The following is a 20,781-nucleotide window of genomic DNA, read 5'->3' on the forward strand; positions in this document are numbered from 1 at the left end:
AAAAAGAGAAAGTGAATTTATTTTCCTTTCCTCTGCCTTTTTGTTCTTTCCGTGCCCTCTGGCTGATTGGATGGTGTCCTCCAAGATTGAGGGCGGATCTTCCTCACTCATCCACAGACTGACACACCAGTCTCCTTTGGAAACACACTTGCAGGCACTTCCAGAAATTATGCCTTGCCAGCTATGTAGGTAGCCCTTCGTTCAGTTAGTTTAGTTGACACCTAAAATTAGCCAACACAGTGAGTAATCACATTAGAATTCTATTTGCATGTTTATTTCGTATGGCGATTATTTGTTGCCTTTAACAAAGATACTACTTTTTAAAATCATATTTATGAGAAAAGATTGACTAAGATTTGGTGTATAATGACAAAGGCATACTTTTTGTAATTTATATATGGTATTCATTAGCATAGTGTTATAACTATATTTTCCAAACTAAAAACCAGAAGTTGTATGCCTTTTTGTGTGTGTCAGGAGACAGCTTGTGAAGTACATTAAGACTTTGAAAATTTGGAATTTCCAGGGCATGAAATGACTTTTTAGTCTGGCATTAGAATCATATTTGGAGCGTTTAAAAAACTACCAATTGGTGTCCCTCTTTTCATTCTGATTCAGGAAGCTCTCTATAGGTAGGTCTGATGTGCACCTTACTTGAGATCCACTAATTAATGGAAATAGTTGGATAGGATATCCAGGATTTGAACCATCTAAAAAAACCCAGACTAAAATCCAGGGCACTGTGTTTCATAAAGGTAGGATTTCTCATAAATGGTTATCAGGACAACAGACTCTGAAATTGTGACTTACCCAAGTACTTCTCCCTCTCTTCATTTTCTTTTCTATATGGTGTCTATCTGGTCACACTTAGTTGTACCACAGCTCAGAAATTCTGTCGACTATGTATACAGCTACTCCACTTACGGCCCCTTTATACAATATAGACTTTAAAGTTATTATGGGACAGTTTCTAAAATTGTTGGAATATTACATCTATGCATTTCCTGTCCCACCCCTATAATGTTTTTTCTTGTTACTGGTTATTGAAGTTTTCAGAGGTAACAGATAGCTCAGGTTTCCAGATGAGAATTATAAGGAGTCTTTTATATCAGACTGAAAGAGAATGAAAGAACAGCCTTGGAAAAGTAAAATTACTAGTGTCTCCTCCTCCCTTAAGAACCAGAAGAAGTTTGAAGTGAAAAGACTTAAAGATTATCTAGTGTGGGTTCCAGTTTTACTATAAGTAAAATTAAGCTGAGAAAGGAGGATTGACTTGCCCAAGAGGGCACAAGTATTTTATAGAGAAATAGATTAAAATTCAAATAATTGTATAGTTAAGAAAAAGAAATAGGACTCTTTTCATAATTTAAAGTTTGAATTAAGCTGTTTTACAGTAAATGTTTTTATTTTCTGAGCTTTCAAAAATGTATAAATGTTATTCTTATTATTAATGTCCTTGAAAATAGAAGAGCCCAAATAATATTAATCATAGTTTAAAAGAAAGAAAACCTTGATCCAGTATCTTAGAGTTATAAAAGAAAAAGGGTCTACCATCAGTTGAATATGTCAACATATTAGAGAAATGTCTCTCATATTGCTGCAGGTTTTTGTCCCCTGAGTGAGAAATAGGAAATTTACAGGAAATATAGTCATTCTACAGATAAACAATTGTTTTCCATCCTTTGCTTATAGAATTAAAAGCCATATGGTTGTTTTTATCTGTTCCATTAATTGGGAAATAATTGAGCAGATTTGTTTAAGTTTTTTATTCTTTATAGTAATGTTCCAGTAATGTATCTTTCATAAACTTACTCTGTTTGTTTGCTTTTTTTCTTCTTGAATGAATATCAGTTAAAGAGAAGTTGACTGCGGATCCGGACAGTGAAATAGCTACAACCAGCCTAAGGGTTTCTCTACTGTGTCCAGTAAGTGTTAACTATTACTTGCTTTCCAGAAAGTTTAACATACATTTTCTTTTTTTATTAAGTATTTTTACTATTTGAGAAATTCTGTTTACTTCTAAAATATGTCCACCACTGTTACAGTTTATGAAAAGTGGAAAGACATCTAGGCATGGCATTTGGAATCTAAACAAGTCTTTAAAAATGATCTACTCTTAGTAAGATGTATTTAACTATGGCCTGTGATTAATGACCATCTCTCAGGCTCAATCGTAAAATCTCCAAATAATAAATGTTTATTGTCTCAGTGTACTTATAAAAATTTTACATTTATTTATTTATTTATTTTTATTTTTATTTTTTTTTTTGAGATGGAGTTTCACTCTTGTTGCCCAGACTGGAGTGCAGTGGCGCCATCTCAGCTCACCACAACCTCCACCTCCCGGGTTCAGGCAATTCTCCTGCCTCAGCCTCCTGAGTAGCTGGGATTACGGGCATGTGCCACCACGCCTGGCTAATTTTGTATTTTTAGTAGAGACAGGGTTTCTCTATGTTGGTCAGGCTGGTCTCAAACTCCCAACCTCAGGTGATCTGCCCGCCTCGGACTCCCGAAATGCTGGGACTACAGGCGTGAGCCACCATGCCTGGCTAAAAGTTTTACTTAAGATAGTACCTTTCTGAGTAAAAATCTAGCCGTGATTACTCACACATCTCATTTAACCGTTTTGCCAACAATGACCACATTATAACAGTTCACCAATTAGAAACTTCTGTTCAGCCTAAATAGCTGAATTTGTTATACATATAAAAAAGCCTTGAGATATTTTAAGCCGGAAAATGAGATCAGAATCAATAATTTTCATGAAATAAATATATGGTCCCAAGACTTAACCAAATTATTAAACCTGTAAGGGAAAAGGTCTCAAAAACATGTTAAACTAATTTGATGTTAGGCTTATTGGTAGGGATGGTGGTTGAATATGGCCATATGGAAATATGTGAAAAATTAATCATAAATTACCTTGACATTTTGATTACTTTTTGTTCTATAATAATCAAACTAATCATATTTAAATTGGGGAGAAAGAATGAAAGGACACATCTGTTTCCTGCTTTGCCTGATTGTTCAGACAGGCCTGATATTGAAAGCAGTTGATACTGAGGTCCTACTAATATCAGATGATGATGAAGTTACTGTATTCTTAAAGAAACAAAGAATTTAAATAGAAATTAAATGTTATTTGTAGTTACAAATATTTTTTTGTAATTTATGAAACCAAACATAATATGAAAAAATTAGTAGATCATGAATTAGTTTCTGTAAGTTATAGAAAAAAATACAATGAAGTTAATTAAAATCACCAAATTCTATCATTGTGTATATATCCTTCTATTCCTGTAACGTTTATTTTTATTCCTTTTTATAATAAAGCCAATTTTTTTCTTGCGAAAAATATTTTGACTCCAGGCTTTTTATATTAGTGTTAAAAATTCTTTAAGTAACCAGGTAAATGTTACAACAGCCTAGGTTGTAAAGGAGACTGGTGTGGGGGTGTGTGTGTTGTGGGGGGCGGGGTGTGTGTGTGTTTCATGCTTAGAAAAATGGTTCACACACTGGGGAAGTAGAGGGTGAGAAAAAGACAAAAAATGTTTTTAAAAGAAAAAGGTAAAAAGATGTATACTTATTCTACCCTCTTTCTCCAAAACCCTGATTTATCCATTCCCCCTCCATTGTTCTTTGTCGCCTCATTTTGTTGTAAAACACCAATTCAGAAAATACAATAAGTTTAGAAAAGTGCATACACTTCTTTTTCTATTTAAATCACTGGAAAGAGTAGTGTTTTTCTGCAGTCTCACTTAAAAGTGTTTATAGTTGTACTAATATACATGAGGCTTTATGTTTAACACACATATGAAGCATTTATTCGTATAAATAAGCACTCCAATATAAATCTTAAAAGTTTTATTTGTGGAACTATGTTTTAATTCTGTAGTTCAGGTGCTCATCTCTATATTATTAGAAACTATTAATCACATTTTGCTCTTTGCACCTTTATTTATTTTTCTTTTTTTGAGACAGGGTTTCACTTTGTCACCCAGGCTGGAGTGCAGTGCTGCCATCTCAGGTCACTGCTGCCTCCACCTCCCAGGTTCAAGCAATGCTCCTGCATCAACCCTCCAAGCAGCTGGGACTACCGGCATGTGCCACCACACCCGGCTAATTTTTTTATTTTTTTGTAGAGACAGGGTCTTCATATGTTGCCCAGGCTGGTCGTGGACTTCTAGCCTCAAGCAATCCTCCTGCCTTGGCCTCCCTTGAGATTACAGGCGTGAGCCACCACGCCCAGCCAGCAGTTCATTTTAAATTGGCATCTGCTTTAAAAATTCAGAGTATAAAACAAAAGCAACTATATGTATATATTGTGTATATATGTGTATGTATGTGTAAAATATATAATTATAATACTTTCATGAGTTTCTATTTGGCTAAAGGGATAATCCCTCACAGTTATTCTGAAATAGTAAGATCATACATTTTAGGTATGTTTTTACTCAAAAATAAAATTTAGTAATATCTATATCTCAAACTTATAGGATAATAAAGGAGATTTGCTCTCTTTGAAATATGTACATGTGATGTCTTACTGTGCATTACAATTGCCCTTATTGTGATGTACAGAGCTCAAAATAAATGAGTTTCTGTTGTTTCTGTGCCATTTAGCTAAAGGCAACAAAAATAATTAAAAATGTTTTTACTCTTTGGGAATTTTATGGTTCTGATTTATTAAAAATAGAGGTGGAGGAATCTTTGAAAAACTGCTTTGTAAACCCAAATACAAATGACTTGGAATTGATAGAAGAAGATAAACTATGGAAATGTATTTATGAAATATTATTGTGAAAAAAACTTGTGAAATTATTCTTTTTCTTTTTTTTTTTTTTTCCCAGAGACAGAGTTTTGCTCTGTCACCCAGGCTGGAGTACAGTGACCAGATCTTGGCTCACTGCAACCTCCACCTCCCAGGTTCAAGTGATTCCCCTGCCTCAGCTTCCCAAGTAGCTGGAGCTACAGGTGAGCACCACCACGCCCAGCTAATTTTTTGTATTTTTAGTAGAGATGGGGTTTCACCATGTTGGCCAGGCTGGTCTCAAACTCCTGACCTCAGGTGATCCACCTGCCTTAGCTACCCAAAGTGCTGGGATTACAGGTGTGAGCCACCACTCCCAGCCCTTTTAAATTTTTTTTATTTTTTGAGACAGAGTCTTGTTCTGTTGCCTAGGCTGGAGTGCAGTGATGTGATCTCAGCTCACTGCAACCTCCACCTCCCGGGTTCAAGCAATTCTCCTGCCTCAACCTCCTGAGTAACTGGTATTACAGGCGCCTGCCACCACGCCCGGCTAATTTTTTGTTTTTAGTAGAGATGGGGTTTCACCATGTTGGCCAGGCTAGTCTCAAACTCCTGACCTCAAGTGATCCGCCTGCCTCAGCCTCCCAAAGTGCCGGGATTACAGGTGTGAGCCCCTGTGCCCAGCCGAAATTGTTTTTAATGTCACACTTTTTCCTTTTGCAAGGAGAAAGCACATTTTATTGACATTTTTAGGGCTTTTTAAAAATATAAGTTGGTTAAAACTTGTATCTAGAATGTTTTCTCTTGCAGCATCATCAGTTACTAATATAGATAGCACTATTATTGTAAAGTTAGTGGCATTAGAAAACACATTTGGGAGTTAAAGTGTTTATATGCAAATAATTCAAACATAATTTATGTCCTATAAAGGGAAAGGAAGAATTTGTAATCACAAGATGAAGACGTTCAAAGTTGAGCTTCTCTCCTTATACCAAGTTAGAGAAAATCGATATCTGTTTTTCAGATATTTAGAATTGTGATTTTTAAAAAAATCACGAATATAAGAATTATCACATAATAGTTATTTTATGATTCTAAGGCATTTATGTGACAGCTAATAATGCATTTGAAAGTGAGCTTTTGCTTTTATGTACCCATTTATGTCTTTCTTGCACCATTTCTGTGTCAGCATTCCTTAAAAACTCTGTAGGTCACCTTGTCAGTATAGCTGAAGATAAAGGCTTGAGAGTTGCTCTCTTGCCTACAAGATATGAACTGACAGCTGGAGATCATGGGGTAAAGGTATGTGAGATGAAGGCCTTTGGAAAACAGCTGCTTTTCAGAGTATAAATTTCTTTTTTTTTTTTTTTGAGACGGAGTCTCGCCCTGTTGCCCAGGTAGGAGTGCAGTGGTGCGATCTGGGCTCACTGCAAGCTCCGCCTCCTGGGTTCATGCCATTCTCCTGCTTCAGCCTCCCAGTGGCTGGGATTACAGGCACTCGCCACCACGCCCAGCTAATTTTTTGTATTTTTAGTAGAGACGGGGTTTCACCGTGTTAGCCAGGATGGTCTCGATCTCCTGACCTTGTGATCCACCCACCTCAGCCTCCCAAAGTGCTGGAATTACAGGCGTGAGCCACCGTGCCCGGCCCAGAGTATAAATTTCATTGCCTATGGCTTGGATTCTGAAATAATCTTTATTTCTTACCATCTTATCCGTTGTTTTCATAAACAATCAGAAGTAGTCTAGTAGTTCTATAGTTCATAAACCTTGTGTACTATTACTGTATTTGTCTAGAATTTTTAGTCTGTGGTTTTTCTACTTAGTATTAAGGCAATAGCAAAAGTACCTTATAAAATAGGAATTTGTATTTCATAGATAAGTTAAGGTCTGACATAAGATATAAAAATGTAACTTGGCACCACCAACCAGATTGCTATTTGGAAAATGTTTCTGAACTAATGCCACATGGTATCTTGCCTAATGGTAATTTTTCCGTTATAACTACTTTGTTCTTTTTGGCCTTTTTATCAGGTGCTTATGTAAATCAAATCATAAAAAATTGGTGGGACAGGTGGCTCACGCCTTTAATGCCAGCACTTTGGGAGGCCAGGGTGTGCAGATCACTTGAGGCCAGGAGTTTGAGACCAGTGTGGCCAACATGGTGAAACCCCGTCTACTCAAAATGCAAAAATTAGCGAGGCATGGTGGCACCTGCCTGTAATCCCAGCTACTTGGGAGGCTGAGGCAGGAGAATTGCTTGGGAGACTCTTGCTCAAAAAATAAAAAAATTAAAATTGAGTAGAAGTGCAGTAAGGGAGTCTGGTGAAGCTGTTTAATACTTCGTGAGCCCACAATAAAAGAATTACTAAGCTGAGGTTTGGGTGGGTTTCCTAGTGTACAAAGTGATTTAAAGCAAATATGTTAATTAATACTATTTTTATTTATTGAAAACTTACTATGTGTCAGGTACTATGCAGTAAACGTAATTGAATCCCCACAATCATATTGTGTAGATCCCATTTTTATCCCCATTTTATAAAACTGAGCCTCTGAGTGATTAAGTAAAATAGCATTCAAGCTTCACACAGTAGGTACGTAGCGGGACCAGGATTCATTCTAACACCAGAATTCATACTCAGGGTGCACTATAAATTACTGAGTACGACCTGCATACCTTCCATGAGTGGTGCCTCCTGGAATTGCCCATCATGCACAACTGAAGCTTTATCAGTGCACAGGACTGTCTTACTGCTGTATATTTGCAAGTATGGGGACAAGGAAATTAGTCCAACCTGTTTCTGGTAGGAGGAGACACACGTATAAATAAGTAACATACAGTTGTGCATGCCTTAATGATGGGGATACCTTTTGAGAAATGCATTATTAGGGGATTTTGTTGTTATTCAACAAAAGCAACATAGGTGTGTTATTCCACAAAAGCATCATAGGTGGTGGTGTTCAACAAAAGCATCATAGGTGTGCTTACACAAACCTAGATGGTATAGCTTACTACATACCTTGGGACTATTGCTCCTAGGCTGCAAAACTGTACAGCATGTTACAAAACTGAATACTGTAGGCAGTTGTAACACAATGCTAAGTATCTGTGTACCTAAACGTAGAAAAGGTACAGTAAAAAGTATAAAAGATGAAAAATGGTACACCTGTATGGGGCACTTAACTATGAATGGCGCTTACAGGACTGGAAGTTGCTCCAAATAAGTCAGTGAGTGGTGAGCAAATGTGAAGGTTTAGAACATCACTTACATCACTGTAGACTTTATAAACACTGTACACTGCAGCTACAATAAATTTAAAATATTTTCTTCAATAATAAACCTTAGCTTACTGTAACTTTGATTTTTGTTTTTTGTTTTTGAGACAGAGTCTCCCTGTGTCGCCCAGGCTGGAGTGCAGTAGTGTGATCTCAGCTCACGGCAACCTCTGCCTCCCAGGCTCAAGTGATTCTCCTGCCTCAGCCTCCCAAGTAACTGGGATCCCAGACGTATGCCACCATGCCTGGCTAATTTTTGTATTTTTAGTAGAGACAGAGTTGCGCCACGTCAGCCAGGCTGGTCTCAAACTCCTGATCTCAGGTGATCCTACCTCCTCGGCCTCCCAAAGTGCTGGGGTTACTGGCGTGAGCCACTGCACCCAGCCACTGTAACTTTTTTATTTTATAAGCTTTTTAATTTTTTAACTTTTGACTCTTGTATTAACACTTAGCTTAAAACACAAGCACGTTGTACAACTGTACAAAAATATTTCTTTATATCCTTATTCTATAAGCTTTTTCTATTTTTAACATTTTTTTACTTTTGTTTTCTACTTTTTAAACTTTTTTGTTAAAAACTAAGGCACACATTAGCCTAGGCCTACACAGGGTCAGGATCATCAGTATCACTACCTTCCACCTCCACGTCTTGTCCCACTGGAAGGTCTTCAGTGGCAGTAACAGACATGGAGCTGTTCTCTCCTACCCGCCTGAGGCTGTTTTACAGTTAACTTTTAAAATATATATAAGTAAAGGGAGTACACTCCAAAATAATGATAAAAAGTATAGTAAATCAGAAACCAGTAACATGGCTGTCTGTTATCAGGTATTATGTACTGTACATAATTTGAAGACCTCCATCATATATGTGGTTCACTGTTGACCAAAATGTTATGTGGTGCTTGATTGTAATCATATGCAGGAGTATAGAGTTGGGAGTACACAGAAGGGAGTTAACCAGTTTTTACTCTAGGTCTCTCCAGGTTATACTTCTGATACTATAAACTGGCATTGCTCTATTCTCAGTAAGTTTATAACATGTTCAGGGTTCTATTTTTATTCATCATGGCTACATCTGGTTGAAGTAAGGAGGAAACAGTGTTACCTTAGAGAAAGTAAAAGGGACCCAGAAAGGTTAAATGCCTTTCTTAGAGACACAGTAAATCATTGGTATCAAAGCAATTATTTTGGGCACCAAATGACAGTTAATTTCCTGGTAGACTAGGAAATTGCACATTTCCCTGAAATTGATCTAAGCCAAGAATCTTTTCCTCATTTAACTCATATTTTTTTCAAGCCTTTATATTTTTCTTTTATATATATGCATATATATATATATAATACTTTTAAGTTCTAGGGTACATGTGCACAATGTGCAGGTTTGTTACATAGGTATACATGTGCCATGTTGGTTTGCTGCACCCATTAACTCGTCATTTACATTAGGTATTTCTCCTAATGCTGTCCCGCCCCCCTGCCCGTCACTCCACGATAGGCCCTGGTGTGTGATGTTCCCTGCCCTGTGTCCAGGTGATCTCATTGTTCAGTTCCCACCTATGAGTGAGAACATGCGGTGTTTGGTTTTCTGTCCTTGTGATAATTTGCTCAGAATGATGGTTTCCAGCTTCATCCATGTCTCTGCAAAGGATATGAACTCATCTTTTTTTATGACTGCATGGTATTCCATGGTGTATATGTGCCACATTTTCTTAATCCAGTCTATCATTGATGGACATTTGGGTTGGTTCCAAGTCTTTGCTATTGTGAATAGTGTCGTAATAAACATATGTGTGCAGTGTGTCTTTATAAGTAGCGTGATTTATAATCCTTTGGGTATATACCCCGTAATGGGATGGCTGGGTCAAATGGTATTTCTAGTTCCAGATCCTTGAGGAATCGCCACACTGTCTTCCACAATGGTTGAACTAGTTTACACTCCCACCAGCGGTGTAAAAGCATTCCTATTTCTCCACATCCTCTCCAGCACAAGCCTTTGTATTTTTCAAGTTCACAAATCTTTTCCTGGTACTTGGCAAATAATGTGGTTATTGAAAGTAGATAACTTATCTACTATATGGCCATTGTGTGATCTGGGGACTCTACAGTGGTACAAGTTGGCTTCTGGGGAATGAGATAGTGATATGGTAGCTCCCTGTGCAGGTTTCTGGGCGGCTTCTCTGCCTTGGGCTAAAGCTAGCAGCTCAGGGACCAGATGAAGCAGATTTCCTCTTCCTGAATAGACTCACCACATGTCAGCTGAAGCAATATTTGCAGGGCAACAAGTCTCCTAACATACTAGAGATGCTAGAGGTCCAGGGCTGTCGGCTGAATTGCTCATGATGGTTCCCAGTGAGGAAGCAATGCAGAGTGTGTGTGCACCTGCCTTCCTCCTCAGAGCTGCCACTTGGCAATTATGCCAAGCCTCATGGGGAATGATCACTATTGATTCAGTTTTGTCCTGTGAACTGCTCTTATTCATAGGTAAGACTGATAGCAAATATCAATGGATTTCTGTATTGTGCAGTATTTAATAAGACATTCTCTATTTTCCCTAATCCCTAGTTAGGTGGTTCTTAAATTTTTTTTTTTGGATCGAGGACTGCTTTAAGAATTTGAGAAAAGCTGGGCACAGTAGTGTGCGCCTGTATTGCCAGATACTCTGGAGGCTGAGGCAGGAGGATTGCTTGAGCCCAGGAGTTTGAGGCTGTAGAGTGCTACGATTGTGCCTGTGAATAGAGTTGGCACTTCAGCCTGGGCAACATAGCAAGACCCCAACTCTTTTTTAAAAAAACTGGTGAAAGCACTCTCCAGAAAAATGCACACATGAAATTTTGAGTATAATTCAAGGGGTTATGACCCTCTCCATCAAAAGCTGATCTGTGAGCTGTGGGTTTTAGTAAATAACCCTTGTAGACTTTCCATAGTCATTTTGTTTGACAGCCAAATAAATGCTGTAATTTTTAAACCTATGGATATTTCACAGGAAATGTATTTAATGTTCTTCTACATTGATGAAAAGTAAACACAGTATGCTTTAAATCAGCATGCCTACCTGTTGTGTTCTAGGAAATTTTTGTCAAAGCTTAAATGTTGAATAGCAATTACCTAATATTTACTTTTTCTCCCTTTTTAAAGCTTGGTAAAATGCGGCTGACAATTCCGTGTCGGGCCCTTACATGTTCTCATCTACAGTGTTTTGACGCAACTCTTTACATTCAGATGAATGAGAAAAAACCAACCTGGGTTTGTCCTGTCTGTGATAAGAAGGCTCCATATGAACACCTTATTATTGATGGGTATGTTACTTTAAGTGTTTTTGGTACCTTGAAATGACCATATATTATCTGGGTTTGTTACACATCAGATTTGGGATGAAAATTCTAAGTTATGTATTTGTAGGATTTTTGTGAATCTGCAAACCAATATTTTCAAAGTAATTTATTTCAAATTAGTGTTATGAATATTTTATCTTTTTAACTCGATGTTCCCTTGTTTTGAAAATACGTGTGTTACTGTCAGTGCCTCCTGGCATTTGTCGTTTAAAGCACTAGTGGTTTTAAGCAGGGTGTGCTTATACCTTTTCTTTTTCCTGTCATTAGTCCATCCATCCCTAGATATGCAGACCATATTGGAAAAAGAATGTATGGGGAAATTTGGGTTAACTCAGGTTCATCCAAAATTGGGCTTTTCAATAGAAGTTAACCTGTTTGTGGAGATTAGATCCAGCTTCAGTCATGGTCTTCTTTTTCTTTTTTGTCTTGTCCACCTATGGCATCACAATAACCAATTGCTTTTAACACCCCTTTGTTTTATCTGTCCTACCAGACATCTTGGAATGTTCCTCTAAATGTTCTCCTCTTCTGCAGCCTCCTTTTTCCCCCCCTTTTGCCACTAAACAAAAACTATTGTGAAAAGGAGGAATCTACTTGATTTTGCGACGGGTGAGGGTGTAAAGACAGAGTCTTGCCATTTTGCCCAGGCTGATCTTGAATCCTGGGCTCAAGTGATCCTCCTGCCTTGGCCTCCCAAAGTGCTGAGATTACAGGCGTGTGAGCCACCGCACCCGGCCTGTACTTAATATTTCCTGTACTTTCTAGCAAAAGACTTAAGGCAACTTACCTATAGTATTTAAGAAAACATAGGAGCCTAAAGGTGGTAATATCAGAAATTGAGTATATTTAGCAATACAAGTATAACCTGGAGCTTGAAAGATGTCAGACCAGTCATGGGAAAAAGAAAAACATGTAACTTAAATGTTTTATGTTTAATTTTTCAGAAATGATGGTGATCACTTAGTAGTAAATCAGAATTAAATAGTAATATTTTCCAACTTTATATGTAACATAGCTTTAGGTTCTCCCATTTCTTGTTATAAAAGCCATGTACACACATACTGTTTTAAAGAAAAATTGCAGGCCGGGCGCGGTGGCTCAAGCCTGTAATCCCAGCACTTTGGGAGGCCGAGACGGGTGGATCACGAGGTCAGGAGATCGAGACCATCCTGGCTAACACGGTGAAACCCCGTCTCTACTAAAAAATACAAAAAACTAGCCGGGCGAGGTGGCGGGCGCCTGTAGTCCCAGCTACTCGGGAGGCTGAGGCAGGAGAATGGCGTGAACCCGGGAGGCGGAGCTTGCAGTGAGCCGAGATCTGGTCACTGCACTCCAGCCCGGGCGACAGAGCAAGACTCCGTCTCAAAAAAAAAAAAAAAAAAAAAAAAAAAAAAGAAAAATTGCAAAACACAGGAAAATAAAAAGCTTTTTCGGGTGTATAATTTTCTAATTTTCGTCTTTCCATAGTTGTGATTGTACACTGTTAATAATTTTTATCCTTTGGTTTCATTTAACATTGTAACCTAAGAATTTGGCCATAGTTAATTTTATGCATTCTTTTTTTTTTTTTTTTTTTTTTTGAGACGGAGTCTTGCTCTGTCGCCCAGGCTGGAGTGCAGTGGCCAGATCTCGGCTCACTGCAAGCTCCGCCTCCCGGATTCACACCATTCTCCTGCCTCAGCCTCCCGAGTAGCTGGGACTACAGGCACCCGCCACCTCGCCTGGCTAGTTTTTTGTAATATTTAGTAGAGACGGGGTTTCACCGTGTTAGCCAGGATGGTCTCGATCTCCTGACCTCGTGATCCACCCGTCTCCGCCTCCCAAAGTGCTGGGATTACAGGCTTGAGCCACCGCGCCCGGCCAATTTTATGCATTCTTTATACATGTTTTAAATGTCTGTTACAATATTTTATTAAAGAGATTTAACCTTTGATTACATGTTTGTGTATATATTGCTTCAGTTTATCAAATAAGACATGCTTATTGTAGGCAATTTAGAATATGCAAAAACGTATAAAGAAGAAAAATAAATACCCATGAAGGTACCACCCAGAGGTAACTACTATCTATATACTACTCACACATAATTTTATTTTTGAAATTAAGCTTTCTTTTGTTGACCTTTTCTCACTTTTTGTGAACATTTTCCCATATGATTAAAAATCTTTGAAAATGTCATTTTTCGTGGTCACATATTTTCTTACATAAATGTGGCATAAATTAGGCAGCTATATTCCTATTTAACACTAGATTTTAAGAATAAATATAACTTAAGTTCAACTTTTATTTTCATTTAAAATATGATATTCTAAGGATGAATTGTTTTCTTATAGCTTGTTTATGGAAATCCTAAAGTACTGTACAGACTGTGATGAAATACAATTTAAGGAGGATGGCACTTGGGCACCGATGAGATCGAAAAAGGAAGTACAAGAAGTCTCTGCCTCTTACAATGGAGTCGATGGTGAGTAGTTCTTCACAAGGAAGGGGCAGTCTCCCTACTGCTTTAAGTCTGGTTTTCAATATTAAAATCCGTATATTTTTAAAAAACACTGAGCAGTTTGTGGATAGCTTAATGATTCCTATTAACTTATTGATAGAAATCCTTTTAAATTCACTTTTTTGCCAGCTTTAAAAAATTTTCTGATATAAGATTTCAAAGTAATGTAATATAATTAGTCATTTGTAAAGTCATACTTTTGAAACTGTACCCTTTTTAAATTTTTAACAGATTTGGTACAGAGTAGTAAAGGTTCAGTTTTCATTTATTTATTTTTTCCTGGCTTTTGGTATGTTTTTGCTGGAAAGAGACTATGAGTTTTGAAAATGCTATCATCGTATTTCTTAAGTATGTCAGATACTATGCAGACAAAAATTAATATACAGTCTGTGCTTTCAGATTACTTTTCTTCTGAAGTGGACATAAGACACATTTTTATTGTTCGCTCTAATTCAGTAATTTATTACTATTTTGAAAAATAATTTACTATTATTAAATAATAGTTTTAAACTTAGTAGAACAGAGCCACTGTTGGTTTTCTACTCTCTGGCTCCAACAATATTGTGAATCTAAACTGTAACTGATAAACTGTAGGGACACTGAGAAAAGAGAGATGTCATAACTCTTCCCTTGCCTTGTATTTTAATCATTCCCATATAGGATGCTTGAGCTCCACATTGGAGCATCAAGTAGCTTCTCACCACCAGTCCTCAAATAAAAACAAGAAAGTAGAAGTGATTGACCTAACCATAGACAGTTCATCTGATGAAGAGGAAGAAGAGCCATCTGCCAAGAGGACCTGTCCTTCCCTTTCTCCCACATCACCACTAAATAATAAAGGGTAAGTGCTGAGACATTAAAAAAAAAGTAATCATGAAAATTAACTTAGCAAATAGGGATTAAAGACTTGCCAAATAAAATGATTCTTGATTGTGAAACTTAGCAATCAAAGAATAGTTTGAATTTTTCCCAGGTTTGTAATACTCTGGAGGGATTCGGGTAGTGCACTAAAAGGATTATCAAAAGATGGTTCTAGTACTGTGGTTCTCAAACTGGTGTACATACATCAGAATTACCTGAGAGCTTATTAAAATGCACACATTGCTCCCCTGCGTCTGAGTCAGGAGGAGAGACTAAGAAAATTTGTCTTTCTAGGCCAGGCGTGGTATCTCACACCTGTAATCCTACAACTTTGGGAGGCTGAGGCAGGTGGATTATCCGAGCTCAGGAGTTTGAGACCAGCCTGGGCAACATGGTGAAACCTCGTCTCTACTAAAATACAAAAATTAGCCAGGCGTGGTGGCGTGTGCCTGTAATCTCAGCTACTCTGGAGGCTGAGGCCGGAGAATTGCTTGAACCCAGGAGGTGGAGGTTGCAGTGAGCCAAGATCTTACCATTGCACTTCAGCCTGGGCAACAGAGTGAGACTCTGTCTCAAAAAAAAGAAAAAAAGAAAATTCGTATTTCTAGTAAGTTCCCAGGTGATCCTGCTCCTGCTCGCAGGATGTAGAACATTTGTTCAAACCGGAATGTACGCTCTAAAATTCACCCCAAGTTGAATGTTTCAGGTGGAAAGCAGAGGAAGACCGATGATTTAAATCTGCCTCAGAATGTGAATGAGGCTGGCAGTGAATGACTTCTGTTGCAGCACACATTTCCCACTTTGCAGACTTTTCTCCCATATTTTCCGTTAGTCTTATATCAATAACAGTGTACCTAGGTTATGCTTCAGTTCATGAAACATTGTTATCTACTTTGTATAAAACACCCTCAGCTAAGCATGGATGATAATAAAATGAGTAAGTACAGCCTTAACCTTAAAGAGCTTAGCACTTTCTGGGGGGTGGTAAAACAAGTAGCAGACTCCACCTGTACTCCCAAAACAGACTGTTAGTCCTGTAGACACATCAGGGATTCTGAGCAAGATTTCTAATTGTGCTAAAGCACAGTTGTGGCACACTAATTGTAAATCTAGAAATAGATGTGTCGCTTTTTAGGTATAAAGCAGGAGAACCACATGGCCTGTTGTAACTGAATAGAAGCTAACCAGAAACCCTTCCAGCAAGCAGTAGGGACTAAAGAAAGAATGTAAGAGAGAGAAGGAAAGTCCATAGATGGCATTATTACAACACCAGATCAAGAGCAGGTATTTCTGTGCCTGGAGTCAAATCATTTTCAGGTTTGACAATGTATGATGAGATTAAAGATTTCAGTGAGTTCGAGACCAGCCTGGGCAACATGGTAAAACCCTGTCTCTACCAAAAAAATTAGCTAGGTGTGGTGCTCTGTGCCTGTTGTCCCAACTACTCGGAGGGCTGAGGTGGGAGGATCACTCGAACCTGGGAGGTGGAAGTTGCAGTGAGCTAAGATCATGCCACTGCACTCCCAACCTGGGTGACAAAATGAGACCCCATCTCAAAAAAAATAAGATTTCAATCAAACATATTTCACACATTGGTATTTTCATTCTAGAGTAGTCTGTCTTGGCACAGGGAGAGAAACAAAGACATTAAAAACAGTATCATTCTAAACAAAGTAAATAATTTAAACACAAATCCTACTCTTATGAACATGACCTCTGATAAAAGCCTACCTTGATGGCTGTAACCCAGCAAGCCTGATCTTGTTATTACACCAATGTATTTTGTGTCTGAGTAGGAGAAAAGGAAAAGTCAGATTACCTAAAGTTAGAACAAGTATCTATAGAATTTCAATTCCAAGATATTTTATAAATGTCAAACCATAGTATGACCAAATACACATTGTCATGTGATTTTTTAAGTGCCATAATCACAATGTTAAAAGATATTTCATAAACCTCTGGATGTATAAATACTTTTGGGCTAAATGCATAGTCATATATATATTAGTTCTATTCTTTAGACTATTAATAGTAGTCATATGTATTTATGTAAACTATTCAATAGTATTACTGACTATGTATTTTTTCTTTAAAGAAGACATTTGAGTGTTTAGGAATCTAGTATTTCTTCTTTGGATATTTACTTTGCTCTTTCTCCAAAAACATTTGGAGAGAATTAAATAGTGTTTATTATGTTTGGAAAATAACATTAGATGCATTAACTACTTCCTGAATTTCCCAGTGACTAATTGAACCCAGATATAGTATTTGCAAATGCCAGACATTTCTCTATTTGCAGATAAAAACAAGAAATTTGAAAGTTTACATCCTTAGAAGGAGAATAATACCATAGTCAACACTAGTAGCTATTTTATAATAATGACTAATTGGTAACTGGAAACCTCAGTCCAGCATATTGTGTTTGTTATTGTGCAGTATAAAGGTTGAAATGCATTTCAAAACATTATTACAAATTGAAAGAAAAGCATGCAGCCAGGAATTACAGGCAAAAACTAAATGTAAAACGTTTTGTTGTCTTTAGCCACTGAATGCTTAATGTTCATCCAGAAATTGTCTGTGCTGTTTGAGATGTTTTCAAAGACTAGCATTTTAAATCCGCTCGTAATCTCTTAGACATTGTGAGAGAACTCAGCTAATGGTAATGATACTTTTTCTAGATACAAGAGGTTTAACCAAGTTTCCATTAGATGAAACATTTTTATGAGGCAGATGAGAGTGTGTTTTATGCTTCATATCCCATTCATTAAAATGTGGTAGATGGTCATAACTGGAACTCTATTGCTAGAAATCCAACCTTGGCATCTTTCGAAATGTTCTTTTTTTGAGACAGAGTTTCACTCTTGTTGCCCAGGCTGGAGTGCAATGGCGCCATCTCGGCTCACTGCAACCTCCACCTCCTGGGTTCGAGTGATTCTCCTGCCGCAGCCTCCTGAGTAGCTGGGATTACAGGCATGGGCCACTATGCCCAGCTAATTTTTTGTATTTTTTAGTAGAGATGGGGTTTCTCCCTGTTGGTGAGGCTGGTCTCAAACTCCCAACTTCAGGTGATCCACCTGCCTCGGCCTCCCAAAGTGCTGGGATTACAGGCATGAGCCACCGTGCCCGGCCCTCTTTTGAAATATTCTATACCACTGAAATTGTATCCCCATGCCCCAGGTACTTTACATGAAGCATTAAAAGCAAAAGACAGCCGCTTTATTGCTTCCTTTCTCTTTATTTTCTATAACACATATACCTTCAGCCTCTTGTATTGGTGGGGTAATGTATAACCCTTATGTTTCCTTCCAAGAGGGCTACTATAATTCTTTTTCTTTTCGAAATTAGTTTTGTTTTTGTTTTGTTTTGAGACAGGCTCTTGCTCTGTCACCCAGGCTTGAGTGCAGTGATGCAATCACGGCACATGCAGCCTCGACCTCCCGGGCTCAAGCAATCCTCTCACCTGTCTCCCAAGTAGCTGGGACTACAGATACATGCCACCAGGCCTAGCTAAGTTTTTTAAGTTTTCGTAGAGACAGGGTCTCCCTATGTTGCCCAGGGTGGGCAACCTCTGGGCTGAAACTATCCTTCTGCCTCTGCATCCCAAAAGTATGGGGATTACAGGAATGAGCCGCCATGCCTGGCCCCAAAATTAGTTAAATTATTATTTTTTCCTTCTCCTTTTTGCCTTTCCCTTAATTTTTAATAAATTAAAAAAAAAAAAAAAGCTACTCAGTTATTTAAACTTTTCACTGTTTTTTAGAGTCCTAATTCTTGTTTTATGTTTTCTTTTTCCAGTTATAGTATTCTCCCTTTAAAAACTCTCTACCACCTATTCATTTTGGAATATTTCTTTTCTTTTCTTTTCTTTTTTTTTTTTTTTTTTTTTTTTTTTTGAGATGGAATCTCGCTGTGTTGCCCAGGCTGGAGTGCAATGGCACCATCTCGACTCACTGCAACCTCCACCTCCCGGATTCAAGTGATTCTTCTGCCCCAGCCTCCCAGGTAGCTGGGACTACAGGCGTGCACCACCATGCCTGGCTAATTTTTTTATTTTTAGTAGAGATGAGGTTTCACCATGCTGGCCAGGCTGGTCTCGAACTCCTGACCTTGTGATCCACCCGCCTCAGCCTCCCAAAGTGCTGGAATTACAGGCGTGAGCTACTGCACCTGGCCTCATTTTGGAGTATTTCTTCTTGTTTCACTACATTCATTAGATTCAGCAGGGCTTTTATGCAAACAACATGCTGATAACTGTACTGGGCATTGGGTATACTAAACAATACCCAGTTTTTGTTCTCCTGAAGACTACAATCCAACTCCAAACCACTCAGATTGCTTCATTCCCTCTTTCTTATTATATGTATTTTCTTTGCTAGGGCATACGTATACTTCTTACTAGCCAATACTTCAGTGTTGTTTTAAAAGGGTTTCCGAATTTCATTTGATGTAGGTATCTTTCACTCATATCCTGGTGAAGTGGCTCAACTGTACCTTTCTCTTGCATTCTGAAAGCATAGGTGATGATATTCCAAAGGCAATGTGAGGTTTGTCAGTGTTGGATACCGTTGCATCTGTCCATTTCTTCCTATGGCCTCTGTTAAATGCTATTATGTATGCAAATTATTTTCTCATAATTGTGTATAATCTAAATTATACATTACTTTGCTTGGTTTTGTTCTTATTTCCAGCACAAAACCTAGGGTTCGTTGTGAGATACAACCTCTTTTTTTGTTAACTTTGAGAGTTTAACTGGCTAATGAAAACTACGCCAATCTTTCCTTCTTCCAGCATTTTAAGTCTTCCACATCAAGCATCTCCAGTATCCCGCACCCCAAGCCTTCCTGCTGTAGACACAAGCTACATTAATACCTCCCTCATCCAAGACTATAGGCATCCTTTCCACATGACACCCATGCCTTATGACTTACAAGGTGAGTCACTGGTTCTTCTGTATTGTCACGTAGCATTATGAATGCCTTTGATCTGTATAGTTCTCTTCTAGGTGAATCTAAGGAAGAACTGGAAGATTGAGCCAACAGGGCCTTGAACCCAGGGAACTGAGAGAAATAATATGCTGCTATTAAAAATACTGACCCACTTCCTGTACTGTCATCAGTAGCCAGTGTTTTACTCCCAGTGGTAGAACTAGTACAATAATCTTTAGATTTTGTGAGCTCCTAAGTACTCCACAAATTGTTTTTGAATGATCGCTAGTATGTGGGTTTGAATTTTGGTATTTATGAACATTATTTTCTTTTTGCCGTGGAGGATGGAGTCTTGCTGTGTTGCCTGGGCTGAAGTGCAGTGGCGCGATCTCAGCTCACTACAACCTCCGCCTCCCAGGTTCAAACAATTCTCCTGCCTCAGCTTCCCGACGAGTAGCTGGTATTATAGGCGCCCGCTACCACACCCGGCTAACTTTTTTGTATTTTTAGTAGAGGTGGGGTTTCACTCTTTTGGTCAGGCTGGTCTGAAACTTCTGACCTCGTGGTCCTCCTGCCTTGGCCTCCCAAACTGCTGGCATTACAGGCGTGAGCCACCACGCCCAGCCCTATGAACATTATTTATTGTTCCCTGACTTTAGTTGTAATGCAACAGGCATTGTGGGTAACTATGTTGTATTATGTTTTAATTAATGGTGAGTTGAGACATTTGAAAGTTTTAGTTTTTTTTCTAATGAATTTGATCATTTAAAAAGAATTTTTTTTAATTGTGTGGGTACATACTAGGTGTATATATTTATCTGATCCTTCTTTTTAAAAGCAGTTTGAAATGTCAGTATACTCATTTGTATATTTTGAGTTCATAATAATCATATTATCAAAAAGAATTGTTCTTGTATATCTTTGTAGCATAATAATTTGTATATTAGTCATATAATCTAAGAACTTTTTTTATTAAAAAAGCCATATATGCTCATTGTAGAAAATTCAACACAGAAACATAAAGTGAAAGTTTCCCTCTACCTATCCCCCAACCCCACTCCCCGGAAGTTATAGCTACTCGTGTGTGTGTGTGTGTGTGTGTGTGTGTGTGTGTGTGTGTCTGTGTCAGAGTTTTG

The 20,781-nt window shown here is 38.1% G+C and overlaps 1 protein-coding gene across 1 annotated transcript in view; it reads left to right on the top strand.

The window, feature by feature from the left end:
• Positions 1–20,781, top strand: part of PIAS1 (protein inhibitor of activated STAT 1) — a 139,105-nt gene that overhangs the window by 109,031 nt on the left and 9,293 nt on the right. The window contains exons 8-12 of the mRNA XM_008016125.3: positions 1,852–1,925; positions 11,163–11,323; positions 13,693–13,823; positions 14,520–14,700; positions 19,509–19,651. Of these exons, the coding sequence (XP_008014316.1) occupies positions 1,852–1,925; positions 11,163–11,323; positions 13,693–13,823; positions 14,520–14,700; positions 19,509–19,651 (690 nt within the window). The remainder of the gene's footprint in view (positions 1–1,851; positions 1,926–11,162; positions 11,324–13,692; positions 13,824–14,519; positions 14,701–19,508; positions 19,652–20,781) is intronic.

This window comes from Chlorocebus sabaeus, chromosome 26 (genome assembly GCF_047675955.1).
Source record: "Chlorocebus sabaeus isolate Y175 chromosome 26, mChlSab1.0.hap1, whole genome shotgun sequence".
In the NCBI taxonomy this organism is placed as follows: domain Eukaryota; kingdom Metazoa; phylum Chordata; class Mammalia; order Primates; family Cercopithecidae; genus Chlorocebus; species Chlorocebus sabaeus.